We start from the raw sequence: 15,759 nt of genomic DNA, 5'->3' as shown, positions 1-15,759 counted from the left end.
CGGGCAGGGGGCGCTGCGGGCAGTGGGTGCTGCGGGCAGGGGGCGCTGCGGGCAGTGGGTGCTGCGGGCAGGGGGCGCTGCGGGCAGGGGGTGCTGCAGGCAGGGGCGCTGCGGGCAGGGGGTGCTGCGGGCAGGGGGTGCTGAGGGCAGGGGGCGCTGCGGGCTGGGGGCGCTGTGCACAGGGGTGCTGCGGGCAGGGGGTGCTGAGGGCAGGGGGCGCTGCGGGCTGGGGTTGCTGCGGGCAGGGGCGCTGTGCACAGGGGTGCTGTGGGCAGGGGTTGCTGCGGGCAGGGGGCGCTGCGGGCAGGGGGCGCTGCGGGCTGGGGGCGCTGCGGGCAGGGGGCGCTGCGGGAAGAGGGTGCTGTGCGCAGGGGGTGTGGTGGGCAGGGGTGCTGCAGGCAGGGGGCGCTGTGGGCAGGGTTGCTGTGGGCAGGGGGCGCTCTAGGCAGGGGTGCTGTGGGCAGGGGGCGCTGCGGGCAGGGGGCGCTGTGGGCAGGGGTTGCTGTGGGCAGGGGGCGCTGCGGGTAGGGGGCGCTGAGGGCAGGGGTGCTGTGGGCAGGGGTGCTGCGGGCAGGGGGCGCTCTAGGCAGGGGTGCTGTGGGCAGGGGGTGCTGTGCGCAGGGTGGCTGCGGGCAGGGGGCACTGCCGGCAGGGGGCGCTGTGGGCAGGGAGTGGGATGAGGGCTTCAGGTACAGGAGTGGGGGCACCAGGGACAGGAGTGGGGGCTCCAGGCACAGTGTGGGGGCTCCAGGGACAGGGGTGGGGGCTCCAGGGACAGGAGTGGGGGCTCCAGGGACAGGGGTGGGGGCTCCAGGGACAGGAGTGGGGGCTCCAGGGACAGTGTGGGGGCTCCAGGGACAGGAGTGGGGGCACCAGGCACAGTGTGGGGGCTCCAGGGACAGGGGTGGGGGCTCCAGGGACAGGAGTGGGGGCTCCAGGGACAGTGTGGGGGCTCCAGGGACAGGAGTGGGGGCTCCAGGCACAGTGTGGGGGCTCCAGGGACAGGGGTGGGGGCTCCAGGGACAGTGTGGGGGCTCCAAGGACAGGGGTGGGGGGCACCAGGGACGGCTGGGGGCTCCAGGGACAGGGGTGGGGGCTCCAGGGACAGGGGTGGAGGCTCCAGGGAGAGGGGTGGGGGCTCCAGGGACAGGAGTGGGGGCTCCAGGGACAGGGGTGGGGGCTCCAGGGACAGGAGTGGGGGCTCCAGGGACAGGGGTGGGGGCTCCAGGGACAGTGTGGGGGCACCAAGGACAGGGGTGGGGGCTCCAGGGACAGTGTGGGGGCACCAAGGACAGGGGTGGGGGCTCCAGGGACAGTGTGGGGGCACCAAGGACAGGGGTGGGGGCTCCAGGGACAGGAGTGGGGGCTCCAGGGACAGTGTGGGGGCTCCAGGGACAGGAGTGGGGGCTCCAGGGACAGTGTGGGGGCTCCAGGGACAGTGTGGGGGCACCTGGGACAGGGGTGGGGGCACCAGGCCATGGGTAGGAGTGGCAGAGGAGTCTGAGCAGGCGCTGGGTGTGGGGCCCGGGGCTCAGCCCCCTGCTCAGGGGCTCTGTGCTTCCTCCGCAGGCAGCAGGCTCTCTTCCACGTCCTGACAGCTTACTCCGTGTACAACACTGTGAGTAGTGAGCACAGCCTCTGCCTCGGGCTGGCACACAGCAAACAGAGGCTGCTGCCAGCCCCCTGCCCGGCCCTGCCGCTCTCTGTGTGCCACACAGCCCCAGGGCACCGCCGGCACTGCCCCCGGGGTGTCCCAGCGCAGCTGCAGCCCTGGTGGGCAGCAGAAGGCTCTGCGCTGCTGCTGCCTCCCCCTGGGCCTTTTGTCTCCTGGCCACAGCAAGCAGAGGATTGCACAGCAGCTCCTGGGGAAGGGCAGCAAGAGGCTGGGGCAGGGCCAGAGAAGGGCAACCAAGTGGGGAAGGGTCTGGAGAGCAGGGCTGGGGAGGAGCAGCTGAGGGAGCTGGGGGTGTTGAGCCTGGAGCAGAGGAGGCTGAGGGAGACCTCATTGCTCTCTGCAGGGGAGCTGGGGGTTGGGCTCTGCTCCCCAGTCCCAGGGGATAGAAGGAGAGGAACTGGCCTGGAATTGTGCCAGGGGAGGCTTGGGTTGGAGAGGAGGCAAAATGTCTTTGGTGTCAGAGTGGTCAGGGCCTGGCAGAGGCTGCCCAGGGAGGTGGTGGAGTCCCCATGGCTGGAGGGGTTCCTGTGGCCATGGCCCCGGGGGCTGTTCAGTCTGTAGAAGGCTGCAGGAGACCTTCTGGTGGCCTTGCAGTGCTCCAAGGGCTGAGCAGAGAGCTGGGGACAGAGGTTGGAGCAGGGCCTGTTGGGCCCGGCCCAGGGGGGATGGTTGGAAGTGCAAGAGGGAGATGGAGAGTGGAGAGAAGGAGAAATGTTTGGTGCTGAGGGTGGGGAGAGCCTGGCCCAGGCTGCCCAGAGAGGTGGAGCTACCCAAAGCTGGCAGCAGTGCAGGGCAGGTTGTGTGGGGCTGGGAGCAGCCTGCTCTGCTTGGGGCTGTCCCTGGGGGCTGCAGGGGGCTGGGCTGGGGAAGCCTGAGAGGTCCCTTCCCCCTCCAACCCCTCTGAGTCAGTGCTGGGGCAGCTGCTGCAGACCCCCTGGCTGTGAGCAGTGCAGCCCTGGGGGTGGCACAGCTCTGGGAGCAGCAGAGGGCAGCCCTGGCAGCCTGCCCAGCTCCAGCTGCAGGCTGGGGCCTGCTGGGGTGACAGCAGGGGGGCCTCTTGTTCTTGCAGGAGGTGAGCTACTGCCAAGGCATGAGCCAGATTGCAGCCATCCTGCTGATGTACCTCAACGAGGAGGATGCCTTCTGGGCCCTGGCACAGCTCCTCACCAACCAGCGGCATGCCATGCACGGTACCCGCACCAGAGGGCAGGGGAAGGGCAGGGAATGGGCAGGAGAAGGGCAGGGGATGGGCAGGGGATGGGCAGGGGGCAGCAGGGGCTGGGCAGGGAGCTCTGCAGGGTCCAGGGCAGGTTCTGCAGCTTGGGCACTGCAGCACTGCTGCTCACAGAGTTCTTTGAGGGGGGTAAGATGTAGTCAGTGAGCAGAGGGCTGCAGAACCTCTGCTGTGGGCACAGCTGGGGCTGTGCAGCCTGGAGAGGAGAAGGCTGCAGGGAGAGCTCAGAGCTGCAGTTCAATACCTGCAGGGGAGCTGCAGGCAGCTGGGGAGGGACTGCTCAGGAGGGGCTGTGGGGATAGGCCAAGGGGCAAGGGTTTGGAACTGGAGCAGGGCAGAGTCAGGTTGGAGCTCAGGAGGGAGTTGTGCCCAGGGAGGCTGGGGAGACTCTGTCCCAGGCTGCCCAGGGAGGTGGTTGAGGCTCCATCCCTGGAGCCATTCTGGCTCAGCCTGGCTGTGTCCATGGGCAGCCTGCTCTGGGCTCTGGCTGGAGCTGTCCCTGCTGCCTGCAGGGGGTGGCACAGGATGCCCCTGGAGGATCCCTTCCCACCAGCTGCAGTCTGTGAGGCTGTGGTCACAGCCAGCACCACCTGACCATGGGGCTGGGGTCACCCTTGGAGGCAGGCAGAGCCCAGCAGAGGAGATTGTGGTTTGCCAGCCCTGGGCTGTGGTGCTCAGTGAGGAGCAGCTGCAGGGAGGTGCTGCCTTCCCTCTGCATCCCCTGGGCAAGGCAGTACCTCCAGGTTCCAGGTGATTGAGAAGCCTCCCAGAAGCAGGTCCCAAGGCATCCTGTAATGCTGTGCCCTGGGCATGCCACCAGCTGCCTGCCCTTGCCCCTTCCTGCAGCTGGAGTTCCACCACAGCTGCTGCAGGCACACTACAGATCCCTGCCCCTTGCTCCTGCTCAGCAGTGCCTGGTGCAGAGAGGACTCTTCTGAGCAGAGCAGCAAGCCCTGTGGCTTGATGACTGCAGGCAGTTCTGTGCCTGGCAGCCTGTGCTCTGCCAGCTCCTCTCCTCCTCTGGGCCTGGGCAAGCACTGATGTGTGGCCAGAGAGGTTCTGGGCAGGTGGCAGGCAAGGCAGAGGTTGTGCTCTGTGGAGCTGGGTGAGAAGGAGCAGCCAGAGGCAGTGCTGAGGGGGCTGTCACCCAGGCAGGGGGTGGGCAGTGGCAGGAGCTGGGTGAGCTGTGGTCCAGCCAACAGCAGCAGGCCAGGCAGGGAGGGGTGTCTGGAACCCAGGCTGCCTGGGGCTGCTCCACAGCTCTGCTGCTTGGTTCTCATGTCTCTCATTTTCTCTCACCCAGGATTTTTCATCCCTGGCTTCCCAAAGCTGCAGAGATTCCAGGCCCACCATGAGCAGATCCTCAGCAAGCTGTTCCCCAAGCTGAAGAAGCACCTGGTACCTCTTGGCCAGCTCTGCCCATGCTGACCCTAACCCTAACCCTTTCCCTGCCAGGGCAGCCAGAGGGATGTTCTGCCAGGGGGTGCAGCACTGAGTGTCTGTCTGAGCATGCAGGACTGCTTCAGCCACAGGAGCCATGCCCTGGGCTGAGCCCAGCAGTGTGGGCAGCAGGGGCAGGGAGGGGATTCTGCTCAGACCCCCCCTGCAGTGCTGGGGCAGCTCTGGAGCCCTCAGCACAGCCAGGGAGCTGCTGGAGCAGGGCCAGAGGAGGCCACAGCAGTGCTGGCAGGGCTGGAAGCCCTCTGCTGGGAGCCAGGCTGAGAGAGTTGGCCTTGGGCAGCCTGCAGAGGAGAAGGCTGCAGGAGACCTCCTGGTGGCCTTGCAGTGCTCCAAGGGCTGAGCAGAGAGCTGGGGACAGAGGTTGGAGCAGGGCCTGTTGGGCCAGGCCAAGGGGGGATGGTTGGAACTGCAAGAGGGAGATGGAGAGTGGAGAGAAGGAGAAATGTTTGGTGCTGAGGGTGGGCAGAGCCTGGCCCAGGCTGCCCAGAGAGGTGGAGCTGCCCCATGGCTGGCAGCAGTGCAGGGCAGGTTGTGTGGGGCTGGGAGCAGCCTGCTCTGCTTGGGGCTGTCCCTGGGGGCTGCAGGGGGCTGGGCTGGGGGAGCCTGAGAGGTTCCTTTCCCTCCCAAGCCATTCTAGGGCCAGCAGTGTCAGGACTGCTGCAAGCTAAAGGCTGTGCTGGAGGGCTGCCAGGGCCTGCAGCAGCTGGAGCTGGGCTGTGCTCTGACCCCAGCTGAGGAGCCCAAAGGCTGCCCCTGCCCTGTCTGGAGTCTGAGCTCAGCCATTGCTAGCCCCAGGTGAGGCACTGCAGAGCTTTGCTGCCTGCTCTGCTGCTTGGGCACCTCCAGCTGGCAGGTGGCACAAAGCTGCTGGGTGGCTGCAGGAGCATCTGCAGGGCACAGCAGCTGCAGCCTGCCATCCAGGGGAGCCTTCCCCAGCAGCTGCTCCCTCCTCTCTTGCCCTTGCATCTGCTGGGCTGTTCAGTGGCCCTGCTCCTGCACTCCCCTTCTGCTGCACAGGTTCTTGGTGGCCCAGCTCCAGGCCAGGCTGCCCTTAACTGCAGCAGCTGCAGCCCAGCCAGCCCTGGCCAGAGAAGCAGAGTCAGGGCAGGGTTTCACTTCCTTAGAGCCACAAAGAGTGTGGGAAGTAGTCTGGGAAGGCTGCCTGAGCCTCCTGGCTCCTGAAGCCCCCCATGCTTGCAGGGGCAAAGCAAAGGCCAGGGCTGGGCTTTCATCCCATGGAACTTCCTTTGGCCATGCCCTGGACACCAGGGAGGGATAGAGAAGGGAGAGGCCAGGGGGATGCAGTGAGCTGTGAAAGAGCTCTCCTCAGCCTCTCAGGACATCCTGCTCCAGCTGCAGCCATGCCATGGACATGAGTTGGTGCTGGCAAAGGTGTCCTGGCTGGGCAGGTCTGGAGGTACCTGTGGGGTACATGGCAACAAGTGGCAGGACAAGAAGAAGCAGCCTCAGGCTGTGCCAGGGGAGGGTCAGCTTGGATGTTAGGAGCAATTTCCTCCCAGCAAGGGTTGTGAGGCTCTGGCCCAGGCTGCCCAGGGAGCTGCTGCAGTCCCCATCCCTGGAGGGCTTTCAGAGCCTGGTGGATGTGGTGCTGAGGGCTGTGGCTCAGGGGCTGAGCAGCAGGGGTGGCAGTGTGAGCTGTGGGGCAGTGGCTGGGCTGGAGGAGCTCAAAGGTCTCTTCCAGCCTCAAGACTTCTGTGGTTCTCTGATTCTATAATAGTTGGGGTTGGCAGTTTGTGTGGGGCCCCAAGAGGCTCAGAAGGGAAGGAGATGATAAGAACAAAGGCAGCCTGTGAGGGGTGCAGGCCTGGGCTTCCCAGGGGGCTTTTATTATGGATATAAACTGCAGCACAGGAGGTTGCAGCCCAGCATGAGGAGGAACTTCTGCACTGTGAGGCTCCCAGAGCCCTGGCGCAGGCTGCCCAGAGAGGTTGTGGAGTCTCCTGCTCTGGAGCCTTCCCAGCCCTGTCTGGATGTGTTCTGTGTGACCTGTGCTGGATTCTCTGCTCCTGCTCTGGCAGGGGGGTTGGACTGGAAGAGCTCCAGCGGTCCCTTCCCACCCCTGGCATCATTTCCCACTGGATTCTCGTGGCCATCTGGCTGCTGATGGCTTGGATGAGCACAAACCCCCCTGGATACAGCACTGCCTGGGTGAAAGGACCCAGAGAGTGGTGGCCAAGGGAGTTAAATGCAGCTGGCTGCTGGTCACAGTGATGTTCCTCAGGGCTCCCTGTTGGACCACTTCTGTTTGCCATCTTTATTGATGACCTTGATGAAGACCCAGAGTCTGTCAGCAGTCAGTTCTCAGGTGACAGCAAGTTAGGTGCTGAGTGTTGATCTGCACCAGGGCAGGGAGGCCCTGCAGAGGCACTTGGAGAGGTTGGATCCATGGCCAAGGTTACCAGGAGCAGCCTCAGCAAGGCCAAGTGCCAGGTCCTGCCCTTGGGGCACAACAACCCCAAGCAAGGCTCCAGGCTTGGGGCAGTGTGGCTGAAAGCTGCTGGCAGGAAGGGACCTGGGGGTGCTGATGGCCAAGCAGCTGAACAGGAGCCAGCAGCGTGCCCAGGGGGCCAAGAAAGCCAAAGGCCTCTTGGCTGGGATCAGCAATGCTGTGTCCAGAGGAGCAGGGAGGGGATGGTGCCCTGGGACTCAGCTCTGGGGAGGCCACACCTGGAGTGCTGTGCCCAGTCCTGGGCTCCTCAGTGCCAGAGAGCTGTGGAGGTGCTGGAGCCAGGGCAGAGCAGGGCAAGGAAGCTGGGAAGGGCCTGGGGAATAAATCTGGTGAGGAGAGACTGAAGGAGCTGGGGCTGGTTAGAGTGAAAGAGAGGAGGCTGAGGGAGACCTCAGTGGTGTCTACAGCTCCCTGAGAGGAGGCTGTGGAGAGGCTGCTGCTGGTCTCTCCTCCCAGGTCATTAGGGACAGGACAAGAGGGAATGGCCTCAAGCTGCCCCTGGGGAGGTTCAGACTGGAAGTGGGAAGAAATTTTCCCCACAAGAGTGGTCAGGGACTGGAAAGTGCTGCCCAGGGGGGTGGTGGAGTCCCCAAGCCTGGAGGTGTTTGAGGGAGGTTTGGCTGTGATGCTTGGGGCTGTGGTTTAGGGCTGAGCCTTGCAGAGCAGGGTCCTGGGTTGGCCTTGGTGCTGCTGAGGCTCTGTTCCCAGCTGGCTGTTTCCGTGGTTCTGTGACCCCTGCCTCAGCCTGGCCTGGGCTGGGGGCTGGGGCCAGAAAATCTTCTCCTAGCAGTCCCTCTCCAGAGCTGTGGCTGGGGTCTGGCCACATCAAGGCTTGTGGTCAGTTCATGTCTTGGGCCAAGGCCTTCAAGCTTGGTATTTATAGAGGGGCTTTGTGGGGAGACAGATCCTGCACCCAGCCCCCCAGTTGCAGCCAACCAACCTCCCCTGAAGCCCTGTGAGCTGCTTGCCCTGCAGCCAGCAGCCTGCTGACCCTCCTGTCTCTCCTCTGCTGTCTCCTAGGACAAGGAGCAGATGACCACAGGGATTTACACCACCAAGTGGTTCCTGCAGTGCTTCATCGACCGGGTGAGGATGCTCTGGGCCTGTGCTGCTCTGCCTCACCTGCTGCCTTCCTTCTGTGGAGAGCTCCCAGGGTGGTGGGGTGGCAGGAGGGGGCACCTGGGGCCTGTGCTCACCCAGCAGTCCAGTTAAGGAGGGAGAAGCCAAAGCTGCCAATGTGCCAGTCCTGCTGCCTCACCACAGCTGCTTCTGGAGAGGTGGCGCAGTGGCAGCAGTCTGAGCTTCCAAGCCAGCAGAGATCCTCCTCCTGCCCACTGGCACTGCTGCAAAGGCAACTCACCTGCCCCTGGCCCTGGGAAAGAGCTGCAGGCACAGACCTGAGCAGACAGCACTGCAGCAGCTGCAGGGATGGCCACTGGAGACACAGCTAAGCAGGGGACAAGTCCTTGGCCAGTCCTGAGCCAAGACTTTCACAACAGCTTGCCCACAGCCTCCCTGGGCAGCCTGTGCCAGAGTCTCCCCAGCCTCACTCATCTCTACTCTCAGTCTCCTCTCTCCCAGCTCAAAGCCATTGTTCCTCCTCTTGGCACTCCCAGCCCTTGGCCAGAGTCCCTCCCCAGCTCTCCTGCAGCCCTTCAGGCACTGCAAGGCTGCTCTGAGGTCTCCCTGCAGCCTTCTCTCCTCCAGGCTGCACAGCCCCAGCTCTCCCAGCCTGGCCCCACAGGGGAGGTTCTGCAGCCTCTGCTCACCTTGGCTGCATGTGCAGAAGGCTGCTGGGAAGAAATTGTTGAGAGTGAGGCTGGGGAGACTCTGGCACAGGCTGCCCAGGGAGGCTGTGGCTGCCTCCTGCCTGGAGGGGTTCAGGGCCAGGCTGGATGAGGCCCTGAGCAGCCTGTGCTGGTGGGAGGTTGGAGCTGGCTGAGCTTTGAGCTCCCTTCCAGCCCAAGCCACTCTGATCCTAGACACCAAGGGAAGGGTTTCTGATGCTCAGTGAAGCACTGTTGGACCTTCAGCCCTCGCCCTCTGTGAGCAGTTTGCTTGGAGTGGGTTTGTGTGTCCACAGGGTGAAAGGTGGTGATGCTCCCTCCAGGGTCAGGGAATCCATCTGCCTCTCTGGGAGGTTTCTCCTTCCCTTCCCCCACACCCAGGCTCCAGGGCCTGTCCTGGCCACCCAAAGCTCTTAGCTTGAAGTCAGCAGCACAAAGGGTCAGATGAATGGCTGAGTCCTGCACAGCCAGTGCCTGCCCTGCTGTGCCTGGGGGGGAGTAGTGATGCCACCCCCTGCCTGCCCCTGCTAACCAGCTGGTGTTTGTGTTTGGAGCAGACTCCCTTCACCCTCACCCTGCGCCTCTGGGACATCTACATCCTGGAGGGGGAGCGAGTGCTGACTGCCATGGCCTACACCATCCTCAAACTGCACAAGAGTAAGCTCCTGGGGGCCTGCTGGGCTGCCCACCCCCCTCCAGCCTGCTGGGAGCCCTGTGCTGCAGCCCTCTGCTGGCCCCAAAGCCCCAGCCTGCTGCTGGTGCTCCTGGGGCCGTGGCTTGCCAGCCTGGCAGGGACTGCAGGAGTCCTCTAGTCCAACAGGGCAGCCTGGGGGGGCTGCCCAGCACCACCTCCAGCTGCCCCTTCCAGCTGCCCCAGCCCTGGGGAGTCCAGCCCTGCCCTGAGCAGGGGAGGAAAGAAGGAGCAGGGGAGACCTCCTCCCCCTCCAGTGGCTGCCTGAAAGAGGCTGGAGCACGGTGGGGGTTGGGCTCTTCTCCCAAGGAGCAAGCAACAGGAGGAGAGGAGCTGGCCTCAGGTTGCTCCAGGGGAGGGTTGGGTGTTAGGAAACCTCTCAGGCAAGGCCTGGCCCAGGCTGCCCAGGGCTGTGCTGGAGGCCTCAGCCCTGGGGGGGTTGCAGAGATGTGGTGCTGAGGGCCATGGGTTAGTGGTGGTGACCTGGTGGTGCTGGGTTGGAGGTTGGACTGGATGACCTTGGAGGTCTCTCCCAAGCCAAACAACTCTGTGATCCCTGGGGGGGAAAGATTCCCCTTGTGCCCAATCAGAATGTCCCCAGAAGAAATTTGTCCCCATAAGGTGCAAGGGGGAGAGGTGTGAAGGTGGAGCTGAGATGCTGCAGGGGCTGCAGGATGCTCAGCACCCAGCAGAGCCACCTGCATCCCTCCCAGCTGCCCCTTCCTGCATGCTGCACCCCACAGCCTCTGCCAGCAGGCTGCAGGGGCAGGGCAGGCAGCACCCCAGCTGCCTGGGCAAGGCTCTAGAGCTCAACAGGCTGCAGAGGGAGAAATGAACCCAGGGCCAGACCTCCAGGCTGCCCCAGCCCTGCTTTCCTTGCAGGAGCTTGGGGCAGGCATGGATCTGCCTTGAGATCTTTGGGACTTTAAGCCCCTCTAGTGCCTCCCCCCTGCCTGCATCCTTGGCATGGATCAAATCCCTGCCTGGATCCTGTTCCCACCTGAATCCCAGCCCTGCCTGCCTGCCCTGGCTCAGCCTTCCTTCCCTGCCTGCCTGCCCTGGCTCAGCCAGCCTCCCTTCCTTCCTCTCTCCCTCCCTTCCTTCCTCCCTTCCTCCCTTCCTTCCTCCCTCCCTTCCTTCCTCTCTTCCTTCCTTCCTCCCTTCCTCCCTCCCTCCCTTCCTTCCTCCCTTCCTCCCTTCCTCCCTTCCTCCCGTCCTCCCTCCCTTCCTCCCTCCCTTCCTTCCTCCCTCCCTTCCTTCCTCCCTCCCTTCCTCCCTCCCTTCCTTCCTCCCTCCCTTCCTCCCTTCCTCCCTCCCTTCCTTCCTCCCTCCCTTCCTCCCTTCCTCCCTTCCTCCCTCCCTTTCTCCCTCCCTTCCTTCCTCCCTTTCTCCCTCCCTCCCTTCCTCCCTTCCTCCCTTCCTTCCTCCCTTTCTCCCTCTCCTCCCTCCCTCCCTCCCTTCCTCCCTTCCTCCCTCCCTCCCTCCCTTCCTGCCTCCCTCCCTTCCTGCCTCCCTTCCTCCCTCCCTCCCTGCCTGCCGTGGCTGAGCTGTGCTGGCCGGAGCCGGTCTGCAGCCGCAGCTGCTCGGTGGCTGCCGGCAGCGCTGCCGTCTGCCGCTCGGGTCTGTCTCACGGAGCTTTTCCTCCTCCTAGAGGCTTCGGGGAGAACTTCCAGCTGCAGCCCAAGAGCTGCATCCTGCTCAGCAGGGGTTCCGTGGCCGCTGCTGCTCAGCTGCAGCCCGGGGCTTAGTCTCCTGCTTTAGTGAGGGCTGCACGGTGATCACTGCCATGAAGCACCTTCCCTGCACCCCGTGCCTCTCTGCCTGGCCCTGCCAGCTTCATCTTGCATGCTGGGTGGGTTCAGAGGGGGCTGCTCAGGCAGCACAGGAGGCAGCTGGGGGAGAGGCAGAAGGGTTGAGGCTGTGCCGCCCCGGAGCGCCCAGGCTGAATGGGGCCTTGAGCCACCTGGGCACCGAGTGATGGGCGGGGGGGGGGTGGAACCAGGTGATGCTGAGGGTCCCATCCAAGCCCAGCCCCCCCTGTGTGTGTGGCTGCCTGTGCCCAGAGCGCCTGCTGAGGATGAGCCTGGAGGAGCTGCGGGAGTTCCTGCAGGAGCGCATCGCCGGCTCGCTGCACTACGAGGACGACGCAGTCATCGAGCAGCTGCAGCTCTCCATGGCCGAGCTGCGCAAGATCAAGTGTGACCTGCCCCCCCCAGGTGGGTGCAGGGCCAGCTGCAGCCCACAGCAGCCCCCTGGCACGGCAGGGAGCCAGGGCAGCCCCGGGAAGCTGCAGCAGCTGCCCCAGCTGTGGCAGGTGGGGAGCAGAGCTGAGCTGAGGGACAGAGAGGATCACAGTCTGGGCTGCAGCAGCAGAAGTGTGGCCAGCAGGGCCAGGGAGGGGATTCTGCCCCTCTGCTCCACTCTGCTGAGCCCACAGCTGCAGCTCTGGGGCCAGCTCTGCAGCCTCTGTGCCAGGAAGGCTCTGGAGGGGCTGGAAGGTGTCCAGAGCAGGGCCAGGAGGAGGAGCAGAGGGCTGGAGCTGCTCTGCTCTGCAGACAGCCTGAGAGAGTTGGGGTTGTGCAGGCTGGAGAGGAGAAGGCTCCCAGGAGACCTTCTGGTGGCCTTCCAGGAGCTGCAGGGGGCTGCAAGCAAGCTGGGGAGGGACTTTTGAGGGTGTCAGGGAGGGATAGGACTGGGGGGGATGGAGCAGAACCAGAAGTGGGGAGATTGAGATTGGCTGTGAGGAAGAAGTTGTTGGCCAGGAGGGTGGTGAGAGCCTGGCCCAGGTTGCCCAGGGAGGTGGTGGAAGCCTCCTGCCTGGAGGTGTTTGCAGCCAGGCTGGAGGTGGCTGGGAGCCCATGGCAGGGGGTAGGAACTGACTGAGCCTTGAGCTCCCTTCCAGCCCTGCCAGCTCTGTGACTGTGACACTTGGGGTGTTTGGTCTCAGGCTTCAGCAAGGATCTGGGCAAGGGAGCTGAGGCAGCCTCAGGCAGCTGGCAGGCAACACCAAGCTGGGTGGCAGTGATGGTCTGCTGGAGGGTCAGGAGGTTGTACAGAGGGACCTGATTGGGCTGGGTCAATGTGCTGAGGCCAGTGGGATGAGGTTCAGCAAGGCCAAGGGCTGGGTCCTGCCCTTGGGTCACAACCAGCCCAGGAAGGCTCCAGGCCGGGGGCAGAGTGCCTGGAAGGTGCCCAGGAGAACAGGTCCCGGGGTGGTGGTTGGCAGGAGCTGAAGCTGAGGCAGCAGTGTGCAGGGAAGGGTTGGGTCTGGTGACCTCAAGCACGTCTCTGTTTCCCTGTTTCCAATGCAGCAAAGCCTGAGGAGTTCCCACGGAAGCCTCTGGGGCTGGAGCTCTCCCTCAGCCCCGTGGCCAGGAAGGGCACCGCGGCGGCCAACGGCCAGAACGGCCTCCTGGGCGAGCAGCCGCTGGAGCAGAGAGGCCCTGGGGCAGCAGGAGGAGTGGCAGCAGCAGGAGCAAGGACTCCCCCTCGCCAGGACAGGGAAGCAGCTGCAGCCATGGACGCGGCCGCCCCGCTGCGGCCTCCTGCCGGGGCAGCGGCAGGGCAGGAGGGGCAGCCGGAGCCCGGCGAGGCGCGGAGCCATCCCCACCTCCCGCCCACAGCCCTGCCCCCCCAGCAGCCTCTGCTTCCTGCCAGCCCTGCCAGGGGGCACCCTGCCTCGGGGTCCCTCCCCACGCCAGCTGACCTCTCGGACTCCTCTCTCCGGAACGCCTCCAGCCCTCCCGACCGGAGCCCTGCGGAGCCTCCTGCCACGGAGCCTCCTGCCACGGAGCCTCCTGCCACGGAGCCCAGCCCTGCTGCCCTGCCAGCCCCCCAGCCAGCCCCTTCCCTCTGCCAGGGGCAAGGCCTTCCTGCGCTCCAGGGGGATCCTCACCCTCTGCCAGGCTGCCAGCGGTGCCCCTCCGTCCCCCCGCGGCAGGGCGGCGAGGAGGCAGCGGCCCAGGCGCGGTGCCAGGCAGCGGTGCCCCACAGAAGGGACTGGCAGCACTTGGCATCCAAAGCTGCGTCCTTGGGGGAGCTCAGCAGCCTGCAGCGGAGCCCCCTGCTGCCACAAGGCTTGGGGGGCAGCGTGCCCCTGCTGGCAGGCAGCCAGACAGGGGTGGCAGGGCCGGCGCAGGGCAGCCCCGACCAGCGGGCGGCGTCCCCTGGCAGGGAGGGGAGCAGCCCCTATGCCCTTATCACGACCACCACCCCCCTCCACCTGGCACACGCCACGGAGCAGGACTTCTCCAACAGAAAGCAGGTGGCACTGCCTCTGCCAGAGACTGGGCAGCCCCTGCCTGCCGCCTCCATGCCACCAGCCCCGGCACCAGATGCCCCTGGGAGCCTCCAGAAAGCCTTCCCTGCGCTGAGAGCCCCACGGCCGCCCCTGAGCCCCAAGCCCAAGCTGCCGCCGACGGTGCCCAAGTCCCAGTCTGAGAACAGCTTTCTGCCAGCCTCCCCTGCCCTGCCCAAGCTGCCCAAGTCGGTCACCTTCTAGCAGGGGCGTGGGCAGGCAGGCAGAGGCAGGGTGCCAGGGCAGCACCCTCAGCCCGTGGGCAGGACCCCTCTGAGCAGTGCTGCGCCTGGGGACGAGCGCGGCGAGGAGCGGCACCGGCGAGCTGCGGCGGCTCCTCCGCCAGGGACGCGCTGGGAGGGGCTCCCTCTGCTTCCCCACAGCCCCCACAGCCTGGGCACTGGGCAGGGCACAGCCAGGCCTGCTGAGGCTGCGGGGTGGCCTCCTTCTGCCCCTGCCAGCCAGGGGCTGGGAGATGCTTTCGGTGGGTGCCCGCTGCGGGCGGCCTGCCGTGGTGCTTCCAGAGGCCTCCAGGATCCAGGCCTGTGGCCGTGGGCAGCAGCACTGCGAGGCAGGGCCCTGGGGGCCTCTATGCAACTCCACAGCCTGGCTGGAGCCTCCTGCTGCTGCCACGCTGGCTGCTGGCACGGTGGTGGCTGCTGCCCCAAAGTGGGGGCTGAGCAGCTGTGCACTCCCTGGGCATCTTCCTTGGCCTGAGCCCAGCGGAGGGCAGCCAGCAGGGTGGTTCTCTGCCAAGTTCTCCAGGTGAGAAGCACAGCAGGGAGGCTTGAGGCTGGGCACGGGGCAGTGGCCTCTGTGCTGGCCTTGCCCTGGCAGCTGCAGGGCAGCAAGCGGGCACTGCCACTCCCTTGGCCCAACAGGAACAGGAGCTGCTGCTCCAGGAGCACCCTGCCTTCAGGGGCAGGCTGCTGGACCCGGCACGGTGCCCAGGCATGGTGTGCAGGCAGTGGTGTCCTCCTGCTGTGGAGGGCACACCATGGCTGCTGTGGAAGGCACACCATGGCCCCTGTGGAGGGCACACCATGGCTGCTGTGGAGGGCACCAGAGGTGGAGCTGGTTTGGAGGCCTGGTAACCCTGCAGGGTTGGTGTGCCAGGCCTGGGCAGTGGTTCAGGGCTGGCAGCAGTCCCCTGACCTCCGGAGCTGCCCAGGAACCATCGAGGAGCCCCTCAGGGCTGGTGGTCATCTCTTGGCCTGGCTCCTGCAATTGGGCAGGGCTGGATCTGGTCTCTGGAAGGCCTCCTGCAGCTGAGCTGCAGGGTACAGCAGCTGCAGGTGCAGGATCTGCAGGGTACAGCAGGTGCAGGAGCTGCAGGGTACAGGAGCTGCAGAGTACAGCAGCTGCAGGGTGCAGGAGCTGCAGGGTACTGCAGGTGCAGGAGCTGAAGGGTACAGGAGCTGCAGGGTGCAGCAGCTGAGGGTGCAGGAGTTGTAGTGTACAGGAGCTGCAGGTGCAGGAGCTGCAGGGTACTGCAGGTGCAGGAGCTGCAGGGTGCAGGAGCTGCAGTGTGCAGCAGCTGCAGGGGGCAGGAGCTGCAGGGTACAGGAGCTGCAGTGTACAGGAGCTGCAGGTGCAGGAGCTGCAGGGTGCAGGAGCTGCAGGGTTCAGGAGCTGCAGTGTACAGGAGCTGCAGTGTACAGGAGCTGCAGGGTGCAGGAGCTGCAGTGTACAGGAGCTGCAGTGTACAGGAGCTGCAGATGCAGGAGCTGCAGTGTACAGGAGCTGCAGGTGCAGGAGCTGCAGGGTGCAGGAGCTGCAGGTGCAGGAGCTGCAGGGTGCAGGAGCTGCAGGTGCAGGAGCTGCAGGGTTCAGGAGCTGCAGTGTACAGGAGCTGCAGGTGCAGGAGCTGCAGGTGCAGGAGCTGCAGGGTGCAGGAGCTGCAGGTGCAGGAGCTGCAGTGTACAGGAGCTGCAGGGTGCAGGAGCTGCAGGGTGCAGGAGCTGCAGGTGCAGGAGCTGCAGGGTTCAGGAGCTGCAGGTGCAGGAGCTGCAGGGTGCAGGAGCTGCAGTGTACAGGAGCTGCAGTGTACAGGAGCTGCAGGTGCAGGAGCTGCAGGGTGCAGGAGCTGCAGGCGCAGGAGCTGCAGGGTGCAGGAGCTGCAGGTGCAGGAGCTGCAGGGTTCA

At 65.4% G+C, this 15,759-nt stretch overlaps 1 protein-coding gene across 1 annotated transcript in view; it reads left to right on the top strand.

Moving 5' to 3' along the window:
* Window positions 1-15,257, top strand: part of LOC137460879 (USP6 N-terminal-like protein) — a gene marked incomplete at its 5' end in the record, with an annotated part of 32,916 nt that extends 17,659 nt beyond the window's left edge. Inside the window, 7 exons of the mRNA XM_068170928.1 lie at window positions 1,570-1,618; window positions 2,745-2,865; window positions 4,213-4,307; window positions 7,861-7,926; window positions 9,185-9,284; window positions 11,382-11,534; window positions 12,630-15,257. Of these exons, the coding sequence (XP_068027029.1) occupies window positions 1,570-1,618; window positions 2,745-2,865; window positions 4,213-4,307; window positions 7,861-7,926; window positions 9,185-9,284; window positions 11,382-11,534; window positions 12,630-13,819 (1,774 nt within the window). The remainder of the gene's footprint in view (window positions 1-1,569; window positions 1,619-2,744; window positions 2,866-4,212; window positions 4,308-7,860; window positions 7,927-9,184; window positions 9,285-11,381; window positions 11,535-12,629) is intronic.
* Between the last annotated feature and the right edge of the window lie 502 nt (window positions 15,258-15,759).

This window comes from Melanerpes formicivorus, unplaced genomic scaffold (assembly GCF_026170545.1).
Source record: "Melanerpes formicivorus ecotype bairdi unplaced genomic scaffold, bMelFor1.0.p_v2 SCAF_855, whole genome shotgun sequence".
Taxonomy (NCBI): Eukaryota; Metazoa; Chordata; class Aves; order Piciformes; family Picidae; genus Melanerpes; species Melanerpes formicivorus.
This window is presented reverse-complemented; position numbering and strand designations above follow the sequence as displayed.